Source organism: Alternaria arbusti (genome assembly GCF_024043155.1).
Source record: "Alternaria arbusti strain BMP 1465 chromosome Unknown scaffold_3, whole genome shotgun sequence".
In the NCBI taxonomy this organism is placed as follows: Eukaryota; Fungi; Ascomycota; class Dothideomycetes; order Pleosporales; family Pleosporaceae; genus Alternaria; species Alternaria arbusti.
The window spans coordinates 2,456,912-2,474,925 of NW_026249943.1; the positions used below are offsets into that span (position 1 = coordinate 2,456,912).

An 18,014-nucleotide genomic window follows, 5' to 3' on the forward strand; every position below is an offset into this window, starting at 1 on the left:
TCAGCTTGTGAGGATGAGGCTGCACACCTGCCTCATGGTGCGGACGAGATGAAATCGAGAAGGAAGGATGGGTTGTGCATTTACTGGGTAGTCTTCGTCGACGACATCTGACGATCATGATAGCGAGGCGTTATTGAGCACTAGAGATACCATGACATCCAACTTATGAATATAGTCTAATAACATTCTGCATAATTCGAGTTGTTGGCTAGTTGCTGTGCTGTGAAGCTTTGGCCCTCGCGGAATGTCTCGGAATGACCCTCATTCCGAGCCTCTGCGCGCACGCGTCCGTTACACGAACATTGCGCGACGACCTTCTGGGATCGACGCCGACCCACGTACCTTTCTACAGAACATCTATTGCCAAAGGGGTCTCGGAACACCTGAGCGGCCCCGTTATGGTGTCAGACATGAGTCTGCTCTACGTACTAGCCCTGGTGTTTACTGTCCTACAACCCTGTGAGCGTCCTCCCTTTACTCATAGATCCTATGCGACGTCACCCAGATATACTATAGGTGCATGGAAATCGCGTCGACAAATTCGAAGCCGTTGCAACTAACGTGCGACTCCAGACCCGATCCTCAAAAACCGCACGCTGCCATCTTGACCCCTCCCGCCCTGGGCAGCGCCAACTACCCGCTTCCTCCTCCGCCTCGTCTCCTCCAGTTCCCACGTCACACACCGCTAGACCTCTGACTTATAGCTTCCGCAGCTTCTTACTCCTTCTCGCCGCTTCAAAAACAAACCTGCGCAGCCGTCACACGCGAAGTGGCTACCACACGATACTACAGCTAGAGCTAGCCTACAGGGACACGGATCACATGCATACGAAGTACATGGGCTTGATGTGAACAGGGAGGCAAGTAGGTTGGCTGAATGAAGTTCATTGCGAAAAGTCTATATACACCGGGACAAAGAATCAAGGTACAAAACCATGCAGGGAACAAACGCAACGCCGTCGAAAATGGAGAAAGAGACCGACCAGGCGCCTAGTGCTGTTGAACACCTGTTACAACTAAAAGGGAAATACAATGGGTTCAGAGCGTTTCGAGCTGTCTCCTCAGCTCTTTTATCAGCTCTTCGCCATCGTGAAGGCTCAGCATCGCGGTTGGTGCGAAGACGCCCACATCTAAGGCGCCATTGCGGATGGTCGCCTCGATATCGATAGCATGCTACATATCTGTTAGTTCCTGCTCGTCTCAATACCGCGTAAAGGCATACTTACCAAATATGCGCCATTGACACGCTCGTCCACCAGTTCAGCAGGTGGTTCCAAGCTGTGCTCCTCCACTTCGGTCACCCTACTGACCGACTGCTCCCATTGTTGAGTCGGTTCGATAGTGATTGAGTCCTTATTCTGGGCCTCTCCCTCCGCCTCTGGAGTATCCGGCAGAGATAGGAAGTTTACGAAAGTGTCAACCTTGACACCTGTCCATTCGCTGATCTCGAAGAGGCTAGCAGAAGCGTTCATGGGCTCACTGATTTCTTGCAGGTCGCGTTGGATATCCTCAGCCATCTCTACCATCTGGCGTTTGAGCGGCTTACTGACACGTAGTGGTAGTAGATTGACTGTTGGTACAGCAGCCGAGGCAATGCCATTGATAGGCAGCGAGCGATTGGCCAAGTAGACACCAATGATCACGTCTTCATCTGCAGTGCCCGATGTGTTCGCAGCATGAACCTTTGCGTACGCAGCGAGGAAGATGGACTGCGTTGAAACACCACGTTGGCGCGCAGCTGCCTCCAGGTTGGGCGTTGCGAACAAGGCTGGCTTGAAGAGCTGTGTCCTTGTTTTGGGGCTCTCAGCAGGCTGCATCAAGAGCTTCTGGGCAAAGTCCACGAGATACCGAGTCCAGAAGCTCTTCTTCTTCTCTAATTCCGATGTCCCGTACCCTTTAGCGACCATCTGGGCAAGTGTATTGTCTGGCGGATCGACTTCAGCGCCGTTGCAAATGGCTTGCAGTTTCTGCATCAAAAGAGGTAAGCTGACACCATCGTACAATGCATGGTGGATCTTCAGCTTCAACGCCCAGCCGCTGGAAGTTTGTGAGGCGAAGAGGTAGGCCCAAGGCTGCATGGTCGTTGTAGTCTGGACGCGCTGGCGGATTTCGTCATGTGTGCAGCCAGTGATATCTGTGACAGAGCTCTCCAGATCTTTCAACACGACTGCTACGTAGGGTATCTGATGATCGCCAGTCGTGACGAAGGAGGACCGCAGAATCGGACTTGTCGCAACCAGGGCGTGCCACGAATTGTTGAGGTCGTTGAGACCAATACCTCCATAGATAGCGTATGTGAACTCGGCGTAGAAGTTGCTGCCTTTGTTATTTAGCCACATCGACAGCATGTATAGCTGTCCGGCGGTGACTGGTAGAATTTCTGCGACACTTGCATCGTCGATATGAGCCCGGTCTAGGATGTGCGATCTATCGAGATCTTTGAGAGCCTCCCGGACCACTTCATGAGGATTGGCACTGGTTTCCAGCTGCTGTGTGGTGCGCGAATCCACAAGACTTGCCATCTGTTTAATCGTACCAGCTCGGAGCATCTCACCAACGCCGAGGATGATGCCCTGTTTGCGCAGAAGAGAAGAGACCTTGATCGCGCTGATAGAGTCCAGCCCCATGTGAAATATTGTCATGCCGCTCGTCATCTCATCTTCGGGTGTCTTCGACACAAAGGCCAGAGACTCGCGTATCTTGCGAGCTGTTTCGGTGCTTGGTGGATCCCTAGCGTCTTCGTCGTCAACTACCTCATGGCTGCTTGTCGCACGACTTTGTCTCTGCTTGAAAGCCGGCATACCGCATACTGATGTGCCGTTCGTAGTGACCTCAATTACAGATGTCTCTGGATGTTCCATCAAGTGTCTAAGCACGTCATCCATTCGATCGAGGAGCTGTTTTGAAGCCTCTTCGTCGAATACTTCCTCTTTCACCGCACAACGCCAAACCAAGCTCTTGTCCATTGCCTCCATTTCTACACACACCGGATACTCAACGTCACTATGACCCTCGATGCTGGTGTACAGCCTCTGTCCCTCCTCTTCCTCTGACGCGAAGCCCTTCTGGTAGATGAATAGACTTTCGAACAGTCTTCCATCAACACCTGCTGCCGATAGGGCTTTCCGAAGTGGGTAGTGTTGCCACTGCTTGATGTTTGTGAAGTTGTCTTGCATGTAATGCAACATGTCTCCTCCAGATCCGTGCAGGACTGACCGTATCGCGATCGTGTTCATAGTGGGAAACATTAGTTGAGATCGCTCCTCGTCGTCTCTTCCGGATAGTACAGAGCCGAAGGTGACATCCAGACTGTTGGTGTAGAGAGAAGTAACGAGAGCAAAGACGGTTTGGCCGATAGTCTGTAATGACACATTACGCCTTCTCGCGAACGTCTGGAGCTCATCTAGTACCACTGCGCTGTTTCGTTCGTGGCGATGAACATGGCTGCCAGTTTCGCTAGAGATGTCTGTTCGTCGGGGGAAAGAGCTTGTAATGGCCCCCGAGAGATAATCTTGCCAAAAGCCCGTGGAAGCAGACACGGACGTTGTGACGATGTTGATCAGAGAAGCCTCGTAGCTTGGGCGAGGGGTGAACTCATCGTCGTAAGCTCGTTGCACGTCAGAATGCAGTAATCCAAGAGACCATCCATCGTATAGAGCATGAGCAATGGAGAGAATAAGGTAGCACTGGCCAGATGTCTCCACGAAGCTAAGGTGGAAGCGGGGTGTCGAAAGCGACTTCTGTAGGGAATCATGTCGAAGTTTACGGAAGATTGAGGCAAAGTCGGGCCTGCCCTCTACTTCGATATGCGTCCAGAAGTCATGATGTTGTTTGTGGACGACCTGTACGAAAGAATCGTCGAGTTCCGGGTCATCTACCTCTACGAAGCCAGTCCGTAGGATTGGTGACGCAGCGACGACTGTTGTCCAGGCCTCTTGGAGTTTTTTGACGTCTGTATTGGGATCCAGTTCGAGTACATCATGGTTGTAGTATCTTGTGTAGTCTGACGCAATCATCTCAGCCACCATAGCTTCTTGCAAGGGTGTCAAGGGTAAAACTTCCTCAACATCGGTGTTGTTAAACGCATGCTGTTCGAGATGCCTCTTCATTGATCTTTTGTAGGCGTCAAGGTTTGGCTGAAGAGTCGCTTCAGCTGACGTTTCCGTGGGCGAGATGAGTTGTACCATTTTCGCAATGGTCAGCCCGCGCATGATGCCGCTTACGGGAATGGTCACTCCGCGCTTCTTGAGCTTGGATGATAACTTGATGGCGTCAATACTGTCGAGTCCAAGTTCAAAGATGGAGGTGTTTTCGTTGATGCTGGAATATTCAAGACCCGATAGTTGAGCAGTCTCCTCTTTGATCTTGATGGCATCGCTCGTCCATTCAAAATCGCTCGTCTTGTCGCCGTTGCTGATCTTTCCATTTGCGGATAGTATACTGTTTTGCATCGCTCCATCTTCAAAGGTCACCGCAGGAATAGTAGACGGATCTACTAAGACCTGTCGCAATGCTTCTTCGAACCGATCAAGAAGCTCATTCGCCAAACACTCATGTGCGACATGATCTTGACTAACCAATGTCAACTTGAATACATCACCCCTCCGTTGCTCAACCTCGAGAGCCAGTGGGTAGTCAGCAACAGTGTCATTGTCTAGGATCTCCCAAGCATCGTTTTTTGCCCATCCGTCACCTCCCTGTGCGATTTGGTACGCGAAGAGATTGTCGAAGAGAGGCTGGCTCGGAGTTCTTTTGCACCACTTCATGATTTTTCTCAGTGGAGTGTGCTGATGAGGATGAGCTCCAACGTTGAAATCGTGCACTCGTTTGATTGCCGATGACCAAGATTCGCCACGCTGAGCGCAATGCTGATAGGGGATGGTGTTGAACATTGGCCCTATGATGCGATCCGCACCTTCAAGATCGATACTGCGTCCAGAGACGACCATTCCAGCCGTTACGGCTCCTTTGACGTGCTCGCAAAGTACACTGAGCCAGCAAGCTTGGGCAATAGCTTGTGCTGTAACATTAAGTTGGCGTCGCACAGAGTCAAAGCCGGTCAACCCAGGCAGTGTACGTGTAATAACTACAGCTTCTTGAACAGCCTCACCAGAAATGGTGGGTAAATGAAGGGTTTGTTTATCCAGATGGTTCTGCCAGAACTCCTTCGCCCCGTTAGGGATGCTGAGCGGGCCATGAGCAAGCGCAGTATGGAAGGCAGGTGCGTGCAATTGTAGATCCCTATCGTTGTAGACGTCCCAGACGGCCCGGAAGATGAGCTCAATGCTGTTGCCATCGTAGAGTCCATGGAAGATATGAACAGACAGCAGCTTCTGCGTTGGTGTGGTAATGAGATGTATCTCGAAAGGGCGGGTAAAGTCCGGTTGATTCAGCCCTAGCCAGCGTTGTCTTAACAATTCCAAGCTTTTGGCAAGGTGCTGCTCTTTGACTGGAGTGTGTATCATTCCAGTGTAGGCAGGAGCACGGAGAACTACCTGCACGTGACCTTCCTCTGTGTTGACAAAGACCGTACGAAGTATGGAAATTGAAGCGTGCACCTTATTCCATGCGGCGTCAAGTCTGCGTTCATCGATGCTGTCGTCTAGCTTGAAACGGAAAGTGTTGAAATAGAGTCCGTTCTCGCTCTCCAGAGATCTTGCAATCATGCCTTGTTGCAAAGGAGTACATGGCGCGACGACATCGATGACGCTGGATTCGATAGAGAGTGATTGTGCGACAGACCGTTTGTAGCGGTGCTGCACTGCGTGAATAGCTTGTTGTGCTGCGAGTATAGATCCATGAGCCTCATCAGTGGGGCCACCAGCTTCCAGGGCTTTGGCGAGACGTCGAATAGTCGGGCATCGCATTACTACAGATGCAGTAGCACTTGCGAAGCCTGACTGCTTGAGTGTGTGCGATATACCGATGACGGAGATCGAGTCCATGCCCATCTCGAAGAAGCTAGCATCCTTACTGATAGATTGTTCGCTAACACCCAGAGCTTGAGAGAGTACTTGACAAAGCTTCTTCTCATGCTCCGACCAAACTTCGTCTTTCTCGTTTGAAGTGGCTGATATTGCTTGCAGATCGCCAGAGGAAAGTGCGTCGTAAAGCTCCTTGAGCTTTTTGGCATCCGCCTTGTTATTGATGTTCAATGGCATCGTAGAGAGAGGAACGAAGTGCGTGGGAATCATGTATGGAGGTAGTTTCTCATGACAGGCTTCCTTCGCGATCCCCATCGCCTCGACGTCGCCTAGCTGCACCTGAGGTTGTGCCCTGGAGAGTTTGCCACACACAAGGAAGGCAACCAGTTGCTCTTTTTGCTGCTTTGGGTGCTTCAGTACTAGCGTTGCAACATCAGAGATCGCTGAGCTGGACTGCTTGATGACGGAGTTAATCTCGGCTACCTCGAGGCGTTGGCCACGCAATTTGACCTGATCATCTGCTCGCCCAAGGAATTGGAATGTGCCATCATGTAGGATCCTAACGAGATCACCGGTCCGATACACACGCGCACCTAAACGTTCGAGGTGAGGGAAGCGCTCTGCAGTTAGCTCTGGGCGATTGAGGTAGCCTCTGCCAACAAGTTTTCCTGAAACACAGAGTTCGCCTACGCCACCTCGTAGGACAGGTACTTCATCCCCGGGATGAAGAACCAAAGACCCCACATTGTCAAACTGAGGGCCGATATTGGAGGGTCTTCCATTGGCTGGAACGCGCGGGAACATGGTGCATCCTATCGTTGCCTCGGTTGGCCCATAACCGTTGTAGATTACGCCTTTTGGACCCCACACGTCGAGAATTTCTTGTTTCAGGCTTTCGCCACCGGTGATAAAGACGCCCTTACAAAGACTGGGTACGTCATCCGGATGGAGAATCTGGGCAAGACTGGGCGTCAGATCGATATGCGTGATATTGAGATCAGAGATGGTCTTTGCTAGATCTTCAAAGATGAGATCCCGAGGTGCTGAAACGACGCATATGCCGACCGACCAACTCCAGTACTGCTCAAGAACTGAAACATCGAAGTGGAACGACGCGAACTGAAGCCATCGCGACTCTGTATCCCAATGTCCGGTAAACAAGCGCTGGAAAGCAAGAAGCGCCTGCACAGCGTTCTCATGAGTCAGCTCGCAGCCTTTTGGTGTACCTGTAGTACCAGAAGTGTACAAGCAGTAGCTACGATCCTGGGAACTGATCCGGTCGTTGCGCAAAAGCGAAGATCCTGGTAGTGAACGCCAGTCGATCTCATCAAGCTTCAGTACTGGCACACTAACGTTGCCCTCAAACTGATCAGCTTGAGAAGATAGAGATAAAACAGCTTGAGCGCGCGAGTCTTCAACGATAAAAGCCTGGCGTGCAGCAGGCGCACCAGGGTCGATAGCGACATAAGCGCAGCCAGCCTTCAATATTCCCAGCATGGCGAAAGATGCTTCAGGACATTTGTCGAAACACACACCAACCAGACTACCAGGCTGCACACCATGCGCAGTGACAAGGTGAGCAATTCTGTTCCCCTCAGCATCTAGCTCAGCATACGTCCATTGCTCAATAGTACGTGAGCCTTGATCGTTCGCGGAAACGAACTCAAACGCGACGCGCCTCGGGTACTTCGTCGCAGTGCTCTCGACCAGCTCGTGGAGTAACCTAACATCTGATGGCAGTTCGGGATCTTTAGCAGGTGTGATAGAATATAGTTGTTCAGAGAAGTGGGCCTCCATCGCAGTGGTGCTTGACGTATAGCTTTCCATCAGGTGGTCTAGCTGCTCGAGGATCAGAGCGGCCTGCTCCTTTGGTACGATATGAGGCAAGAAAGTAAGGCGGTACTCCAAGTACCCTTCCATTGGTTCCAGTTCGATCGAGATCGGGTACTCAATAGCCGCATTCTCTTCAACAACTCTCCACAAACGGCTAGGTTCTGTACGACTAGGCAGCTTCTGGTAAGCGAAAATTGTGTCGAATAATGCTTCGTTGGGAAAGCCCATAAGTCTCTGGATCTTGTTGAGTGGCGTAAATTGATATTGCTGGATTTGGTTGTTCAACGCCATGATGTTAGTAAGAGTCGCAGCCATGTCTTTTGAAACAGTGCATGCCACGGGTACTGTGTTGATACATGGAAAGACGACATCCTCAGCTCCGTCAAAGGTTCGGCCGGATAAGACGACGCCGCATGTTACCGAGCTTTCTCCAGTGTAAGAACTCAACAATGAAAGCCAACTCGCGATACCTGCAGCTTGCATAGTGATGTTGGCATTTCGACAGCCATCCTCAAGAACATGAAGCGGTTTCGTGGATTGACGAGTGCAAACGGATGGGGAGCTTGGATCATATCTTAAAGGTGTGAGATTGGGAAAGCGACATGGACTTGCAGCCTTCCCAATCTCATTCCATACTGCTTCTCCGTCTTCAGTGCTTGTAGCGCTGAGCTGTATAATGCTACTAATGGTTGTGTCGATAGATGTAGGCGACGATAAACCGCGGCCCTCATATGCAGCAGTAACATCATTTAAGATGGACTGAAGACTTTGGGCATCGAAGAGAGCATGAAACATGGCCAGATCAAGAGCGAAGTGACCCTCTTCTTGGATGATGCGTAATGACCAAGGAGGCAAATGTAAATCTTGCAAGAATGCACGTTGTAATCCTTTGAGCCATTCATCGATCGGGTCGGATGTAGTGCTTGAGGTGGTAGACCATGGCAGGTTTGTCGAAGTTGGAGTATACTCAATCATTGCGAAGGCGTGAAGCGGATCTTTGATCTGAGCGAATCCGCTGCGCAATGTACTATGGCGTTCTCTCGTCATATCCCACGCTTTCTTGAGCCTTTCGAGGTCTGTATCCACTTCCAGCTGCATACGGATGTGATTCATATACACAGCTCCTTCTGTCGCGAGGAATTGCGATATCATGCCCTTCTGGAGTGGAGTGCAAGGACGAACGGCTACGACATCCCCATCATAGATGCTATGGTCGCTTAGTACCCCCACCTTGTGCTTGCCTTCGAAAGCACTAAAGTTAATATGCGGAAGTGCAGACGCATCCGATGCCTTCGCCTGGCCAATGAACTCGGCAAGATCGGCGCATGTGGTGTGATTCAGGACATCGGCAGCACTCACGGAGTAACCCTGCTTTCGAAGTGCTGCTGCGATTTGAACTGCGCTGATGCTGTCAAGACCGAGCTGGTAAATGGAGGTTGTCGGGGAGATCTCTTTTTGCGAAGCATCGGACAGTCGCGCAAGAACGTCCCTCACCTCGATTTCACCTTGTGTCCATTGATGATCTGAGCCATGTTGAAACCCATTGGTTAGCAATTCCGTGCCGATGTGGTCTCGGAATATGTTTGTCAACGCTTTCTTGTCAATTTTCCCAGCCATTGATCGCGGAATCTCGTCGACGAAGACAAAGAACTGGGGTACCATGTACGACGGTAGCTGGCTGCTTGCAATCGTTTTGAGCTCGCTCTCTTCGATCTTGCCATGCGTAATCAGAAATGCCACGAGCTGGTCCCTGTCTGTCTCCTGCTTTTTCAAGATCTGTGTAGTGACAAACGCGACATCTGGATGAGCATTCTGGAGGACATGGTTGATCTCTCCGAGCTCTACCCTAAGCCCGCGTATCTTGACCTGATCGTCCGTGCGTCCTACGAATTCGAAACTGCCGTCACTGAGCATCCTCGCCAGGTCTCCGCTCTTATAAAAGCGTTGCCCACCCCAAATGACAAATCGTTCGCTTGTCAGATCGGGATTGCCGAGGTAGCCTCGTGCGAGTTGTGCGCCTCCAATGTATAGTTCGCCAGTGCTCAGCACAGGCAAGATCGATTTACCTCTTGCCGAGAAGATGGCGAAAGATGTGCTTGGGAAGGGTTTGCCGATAATTGAAACACGACCGTTTACTGATACAGGGCTTATTGTCGTACAGAATGCAGCTTCAGTAGGCCCGTACGAGTTGACGCATGAATCGCCCCACTCCTTGACGATAGCGTGTGCCATGGCTTCTCCGATGCAGTACAACCACTTGACGCTCGGTATATCAGATCTTTTGAGAGAAACCGCTACTGAAGGCGTCAGGTCGAGCAAGTTGACCTGCAAAGAGTTGATGACTTTCGGTAGGTCGTTCAACAAGTCACTCTGGTTAGTGGCACAGAGCGTGAACCCATGGGTCCAAGCCAAGAAACAGTCGTAGTAGCACATATCGAAAGTTACAGCCGCATATTGTAGCAGTCGTGAAGAAGGGTTCCAGGGAATACGGAAATCTGAGCTTGCGATGGTTTGGACAGGAGCGCGATGTTCCATGCTGACCGCTTTCGGTACGCCTGTAGAGCCAGAGGTGAACAAACAATAGGCTAGATTTGTGTCCACGAGGCCATCAATGACAGGATTATGATGCGGCACAGATGGTATTGCTTCAGCATTGACAATCCTCGCTTCGATTAGATGATCGGGCAGTGTCGAGGTATCCGAGCAAAGCACAAGCTTTGGCTTCAACTCTTGAAACATAATCCGTCTGCGTGCTTCGGGCAGTCCTGGATATACCGGTGCAAAAGCAGCCCCAGCTTTTATAACTCCTAGAATGCTTGCATAGAAACAAGGGCTCTTCAGCATATGGATGGGGACGATATCATCTGGACCAACCCCTTGCCCAATGAGTGCGTGCGCAACAGAGTTCGCTTTTTCATTTAAAGTCGCGAAAGACCAAACTGTCTTGCTACCATCTGGGAGCAAATATTCCAAGGCGATACGGTCAGGGTGCGTTGCCGCTATGCGTTCGAAACCTGAATGTAGCAAGACCGCGTCGGTTTGGCATTGCTCATAATCCATGTTGGACTCTGCTCGAAGGTGAGCTGGCAGTGGGCTTATGTCGGAAGAACTCATTCCCGGGAACGCAAGCAATGATGAGATGCAGGTGTCAAATGTTTCCATGACCAGCCGAGCTTCCACTTCAGACAACAGTGATGTCTGGTAGTGTAGCGATAACTCTAGAGTATTCCGGACCGGATCTTGAACAAGCTCGCATACGATGGGTAGATCCATGTCACCCAGATCTTGTTCAAGTGTCCAGATAGTAGAGTCCAAAGTTGTTTTCGGCTGCTGGAGTATCACCAAACTGTCAAAAAGACGGCCGCCCTCCCGGAGTACAGTGCTTTGTATGCGACGGAGCGGTGTCAACTGATGAGCTAGCGACTCGATGCTGATAGAATGGGCTAGGCGCATCAAAGCGTCATTAGTTTGCTGAGGATCGAGAATGATGCGGACGGGTAGGGTGTTGAAGCAAGGAGCAACGATGCGATCAAGGTCGTCGCTGGAGATATTGCGTCCATTAACGACGTTTCCGAAGCAAATGTCGTTTTCGCCCGTGTAGAAGTGCAGAAGCTTGGCCCAAGCCGCGTGCACTACCGACAGTAATGACAGCGACATGTCTTGACATGCTGTGCGTATGGTGGAGAGTCGTAGTTGTAGACATTTCGATGAAGATGCAGGGTTTCCTTGGGCTCTTGAATCTTTGCCGGTAAGACTGGGAAAGAGAGCAGGCTCAAACCCGCTCAATAGAGTGGCCCAATATTTATCGCCCTCTGCATAGTCTTGCTGGAGCATGTACTGCAGATACACATCGTAAGACACCGGTGGCGGGATTTTGATACCGAGATATGTGTCTTGTACTTCTTGAATGAGCGTAGAGATAGCAATGCCGTCGTAGAGCGCATGATGGCAGCCAAAAAGTAGCTTTGTTGATTGTCCGTCTTGTATCAACGCGAGGTGAATTGGAGGGCTTTCGGCTGCTAGGTTTTCAGAAATAACACTGTTTATACGCGGCGGTAGACCGTCCAGGGTGCTGTAGTGATGCCATTTCAAGTCGGTATTGCGTAGCACAACTTGCGTGAAGGCGAATGACGGGTTTTCAGTAGCAACGAAACATGTGCGAAGGATCTCATGTCGCCGTAACATACTCTTCCAGGACTCCTGCAACCGGGAGACATCTCCTTTGACGTCGAAAAGCATTATGTTGCAGTACGCCGAGTGTGAGGACGGCTGGCCACTTGAAAGCATAGCCTCTTGAAGTGGTGTGCATGGTAGGATCTTTGCCACCTGGGATTCGCTTTGATTGTAACGCGCAAGAACACGAGACACTTCTTCCGGGCTCAAGAACTTGTCTAGGCTGACGGTATTATGCCTGGCCGTTTCTCGAGTTGAAGGGCGCGAATGTAGTTGATAGACGGATGCGAGACGAGCGATTGAAGCGTTCTTTAATACTGTAGAGATAGAGAAGTCACCCAAGTTTTGTTTTCGAAGTCCATTGCAGAAGCGTATAGCTGAAACTGAATCTAGCCCCAGGCTGAAGAATAACGACGTCCGTTGTATTCCTTCCGGTGAGGTGTTCAGTGTGGATGAAAGAACCTGGGCCACGGCTTTTTCCCATGGCGAGAAGACCTCAGCCTTTGCATCATCCTGCGTCCATTGCAAGGCGACCTGTTCTTCTTCCGCTAAGTCCCAGAATGTGCGTTGAAGGAGAGCCTTGTCGATCTTGGCTTGCATTGTCATGGGAAGGCGCGAAACGGGAACGAGATGCGAGGGAACCATGTACGAAGGCAGACGACGCGATAGCAGATCAGACAGATCCGATATCACCGATTCAAACTCCAAGGGCGCCAAACATTGGAAAGAGTCAGATGCAGCTCCGTTGGGTACCCAGAACACTACCAGTGTTTGAGTATCGTCGGAACGCGGCAGGAGAAGGGTAACGCAGTCTTGCACTGCCTGATGATCGAGCATCACTGACGTTATCTCACCGAGTTCGACACGCTGACCACGAATCTTGACTTGATCATCCATACGGCCTTTGGAAAGTATGGACCCGTCCGGGAGTAGTATACCTGTATCGCCTGACCGGTATATCCTACCATAGGTAGAGTGGTTGATGATCTTCGCGGCATTCAGCTCCGGTCGGTTCAAATAGCCACGGAAAACCTGGTAACCTCCGAAACAAAGCTCACCCACGGCACCGAGGGGGAGAATTGCCTCGCTCTCGGGATCGAGCACGAGGGCTGAAGTATTATCGAAAGGCATACCGATGTTGTTGATCAGATCATCCGGAGTTACCGCCGCCCGTACAGTGCATATGTTTGTGGTCTCAGAAGGACCGTAGCCTTGGTACAAGCCTTTGCCTGCCCACATTCTTCGAACGTGTTCCGTCAAAGCTTCTCCAGCAGTCACCAGGAATTCGACTTTCGGAACATTCACTGGATCTACCAATGCTGCAACTGTTGGCGTCAAACTTAGATGTGTGACGCCCAGACAGTTGATGGCGGCCTCAAAGTCGTGAAACAAGTCGTCTTTCGTTGCCGTGCATAGGCATATACCAACATGCCATGAGAAGAAGATCTCGAAAACACTGACATCAAATGCTTGCGAGCAAGACTGAAGCAAACATGAACCCGCATGAACGGGGTATATAGTTGAAAGGTATTCCAAGTTACTCATGAGATTATCCTGGGTAACGAGAACTCCCTTGGGCGCTCCAGTGCTGCCGGAAGTGAATACAGCATAGGCGAGATGCTGTCCGCTATATGGCACGTCCAGGTTCTGATCAAATTGTTTCGCAAGTTGAGGGGTATTGAACTCAATTATATCGACGAGAAGATGATTTCGAACGCTTGTTGCAGTTGTTGTGTCGGAAACGCATACCGTTACTTGCGCGTCGTCCAGGATGCTTCTGACTCTGTCGATCGGCGTGTCAGGGACTATCGGTAGATATCCGCAACCAAGCTTGAGCACAGCAAGGATACAGATGTAAAGATCAATGGACTTTTCCATCATTATGCAAACCAATTGATCGTCGCCTACGCCGTGATCGGCGAGGACACGGGCAAATTGGTTAGCGCGTGTGTTGAGCAGACCATAGGTCGCCACCTCTTCGACTTCCACGACACCACGTCTGACGCGAGCAAATTTGAGAGCTGACCTTCGCGGATCCTTCAGAGCCCATTGTTCTATCGCATGGGCAGGACCATGCTCTATAGTTTGCTGTCGAGGCGTGGGATTGGCAATTGACAAGGAAGGCGTGGTGAAGCATCGTTTCATGGCATCGATGCCATGGTTGGCATTCGATAAGAGCAGGTTCACTATCTCGTCGATCTGACGAGAGAGATACTTGATCTGATGCTCCGGTATAGTTGAGGCGTCGTACGTAGCGTGGAAAAATATGTTGTCTTCGCGCGGCTCGAATTCCAGCGTAAGCCTAAATTCCAGATCGTCCGCGCTATCGATGACTCTTGAAGCGAGCGACGAGCTTGAGTCGGAGATGATTGACTGTTGCCATACAAACAGAACGTCGAAGAGTCGTGTCCCAGGTGGGATATTTCCCGCCTTCACTATTTCCCGGAAAGGAAGGGTGCTGTGGCTCAGACATTCTCTATTCAATGCTTGGGTCGTACGCAATAGATCATGAATGTCGAGCGTTTTACTGAGATTTATGCGGAAAGGGACGGTTGCGATGCATGGGCCGATAACATCCTCAACACCAGCGATGGGAATGGTCCGCCCTGAGGTAACGTTTCCAAGAACTATATCGTTTGTGCCGCTATAAAGGCTGAGTATGTACGCAGTAGCCGCCTGGAAATAAACCTGGGGGTTGACAGCCATCTCCTGAGCTCGCTGGAGTAGTCTGGATCTGTTGATAGCAGAACGGCCCGAAAAGTGATGTGTCGCCGGATCGCGAACGAGCTTTCCATGGTAATTAGGGAGGGCCACCGGAAGGTAGCCATTGAGAAGACTACTCCAGTAGCTCTTGGGTACTTCTTGATCCTCCGGCCTGAGTTGGGTGAAGTACTGGACTACATCACGAAATTGTGGCCGCGATACTGTTTCCTCTCCATGCAACCGTGTGTCGAGATCGTGGAGCAATAGATCGAATGACCAGCCATCGTACAGTGCATGATGTATGCGGAACAAGAGACGAGGTCGTCCAGATATCGACATAACTTGTACGTGGAAGGGACGAAGAAAGTCTTCATCGGAGCTCATTGAGTAAGACTTCGAAAAGACATCAACTTCCTGAATCTGTGATGGCAGTAATGCTCTCCAAATAATCTGCGAGAACGTTCCTGCGTGCTGCGATGCCGCAACGAAGCCGGTACGCAGGATCTCGCTCTTACTGGCCAAGTAGTCCATGGCGTTTCGGATATCTTCATACGTCCGCGTAACTGATAGCTCAACTTCGATCCGGTTGCAGTAGGCAGTAGGCCTGGATATCGTCTCCGCAAGCATGGCTTCCTGCAATGGAGTACAGGGTATCACGGATGCAATATCATTCTTCCATCGCTTGAGCTGAGGGATCTCTACGGTGCCGGTCATCTTCGCAGAGTGATGCGTCGGATTATGCCGATTAGCGCTTTGCGTAGAACTTCTACATATCGCAACGAGATCGCTCAATGTTCTCGCAGATAGTACTTCCATCGCTCCTAGGACGAATCCTTGTCGACGTAGCGCAGACGCTATGCGAATAGCTCGAAGGGAATCCAGACCAGCAGAGCTAAGGTCGGTATCTGATCCAAGGTCTTGAGAGATGTGACGACCAACGGTTTCCAGGACTGATTGGCTCACATGATCGCCTGGGGATATGGTGGTAGACGTAGACAGTCCAGTAGAGTTAGTCTTGTGAAGATGTGTTTTTGCAAGAGAGTCTTTGTCAATCTTTCCCGACGGTAGCTGCGGCATTGTATCGATGAAGTATACGTGTGATGGAATCATAAATGCCGGAAGCCATTGGTTGCAGGTAGCGAGGACATCTGCGCGGGTGACTTCGCTCGAGTCGGCAGCGCAAAAGGCAACCAGAGACTCTTCGACAATGATTACGGTTGCTGTCCGACAGCTCTGTATCCTCATGATAGCTTGTTCAATTTCGCCGAGCTCAACCCGTTGTCCTCGAAGCTTTACTTGACCAGCAACGACACGACCCAAGCATTCCAAGACGCCGTGGCGGTTGATTCTTGCGCGATCGCCGGTACGATATAAGCGACCATGTTCCGGATGTTCGATGAACGATGCAGAAGTGAGATCTGGGCGATTTAAATATTCTTCGGCAACCTGGGGTCCTCCAATGGCTAGTTCACCAACTTCTCCGGAACTCAGTATCTCGATGTCGGCCGATGGTCGTTCTTCATTCATAGGCGCGATTATGAAAGCCGAAACAGTATCCAAGGGACGACCTATGATGCTAGTTGACGAATGTGTCGAGAACTGTGGCTGCAGCGTGCAGTGGATCGAGGCTTCAGTCGGCCCGTACATGGCCCATAGCATACTTTCCTTCGTTTCGTCGCCACCATACTCATCAATGACGTGTTGGGTGAGCATCTCACCGATGGTAAGTAACAGTTTGAGTCCGGGCACGCTGGACCTGCCTTGAAGAAGGTTGCTCACGACTGTTGGCGTAAGTTCAGCTGCATCGACCTCTAGATTGTTGATGGCTCCTGGAAGGTCATCGAGCATGTGGGCACGTGTGCTGCTCACCAAGGTTCGCCCTCGGAACCAGGGAAAGAATATCTCAAAAATGGAAACATCAAACGTCTTACACTACATTAGTAGAGAAAGAGCGCTTATTCTGCATGTGCACTTACAGGGGCTGCAAATTGAAGAAAACGGGCGAAGTCGGGAATGTGGCGGTGGTGAGCCAATAGACTCTGGGTAACTGCATGATGAGTTACGCTGACAGCTTTTGGCTTCCCGGTAGAGCCGGAGGTGTACAGTACATAGGCCAGATCCTTGGTGTTTGGTCGCCGCAAATCGATTATAGGCTGGGCCTCGCGGTCGCAGAGTTCTTTGTCAACCGAGACTACATCGATATTGATCGCTGCTCGTATCCGCTCATCTAGAATCGAAGATGTGATGAGCAGGTCGGCAGAAATATCATCGAGGATAAACTTCAGCCGCTGTGTAGGTGTATCGAGATTAAGAGGACAGAATGCCTTTCCCGCCTTCAAGATGGCCAAAAGAACGATATACAGTTCTGGGGACTGTGGTAGGAAGACCGGAATGACAGGCGAGGCACTTTCGAGCTTTGCCAGTCTTTCTGTGATACTGCCAGCCAGGGCATCGCTCAGACTATGTAAGTCCTTGTAGGAGAACTTCCGCCTTTTCGATCCATATTCCAGGAAATCGATAGCAGTTGCATCGTGATCAAGTGGACGTACAAGCTCGTGGAGAAGGTCTGGCCCGCTCAAGATCGAGGGCCGCTGATTAAGTACCGACAGTCGTTGGTTCGCGCCGCTTTCTTGAATCATCTTGCGTTAAATTGTTAGATATGTCGACAGATGGCAACGGTTACTGGTAGAACATTCGAGTCTCTGTCGTCCCGAGCGATACGTCCATGAATTTCCCGAAGAAAGAATTGCAAAGAATGCACTCGATATTGCTGGACGGGAATCTGCAGAATGCGATGCTTGATCGCAGGTTTCGATGATGAGAAACTGAGGCACGATGATTGGTCGAACGTCTCCAAGTACCTTGAGACCAGTACACACAGGGGTGGCGCACGTGAGAACGGGTTCCAGCACTCTGTACTTGGGTAGCGCGTTCGACACTTGACGACGGAGTGTGCAGTGCTCCGGTGTAAGCAAGCAGGCAGCAAGCAACCTTCAAGAAGCGACCTCCCAGAACGTATCGCGGTCGCCGAATTCCAAATGATCGAATAGTGCTAGAATCAAAAGTCGAGAAAATCCAAGCTGAGGCGTGCACTGATTCGATGATTTCTGGTGTCGCGACTCCGTGATGTTGAGCGCGTTGTCCGTAGATGCAGCGTCATACATCCTGGTTGAGTGACAAGTGGACGTGTCATTCGACAAGCGGCGCGTAAGATCTGATACAGTAAATCAGACGCGTTTGGCGGCGGCTTTGCAAGTGGGCGAAAACGGGAGCAAAAACTGTTCGAGACAAGCCTAAATCGAGACTGAAAACCGAAGCTCCACCTCAATCATGCTAGTCCGGAGTAGTAGCGTGAAGTGGTGGACGTAAAGGCGTGGGCGC

The 18,014-nt window shown here is 50.8% G+C and overlaps 1 protein-coding gene across 1 annotated transcript; it reads right to left on the reverse strand.

The window, feature by feature from the left end:
• Positions 1-1,038: 1,038 nt before the first annotated feature.
• Positions 1,039-17,272, reverse strand: NPS2 (NRPS; the record flags this gene model as incomplete). The annotated part of the gene is made up of 3 exons (XM_051444067.1): positions 1,039-1,173; positions 1,227-16,559; positions 16,697-17,272. 3 exons carry the CDS (start codon positions 17,270-17,272, stop codon positions 1,039-1,041), a joined length of 16,044 nt encoding a protein of 5,347 aa, XP_051305562.1.
• Between the last annotated feature and the right edge of the window lie 742 nt (positions 17,273-18,014).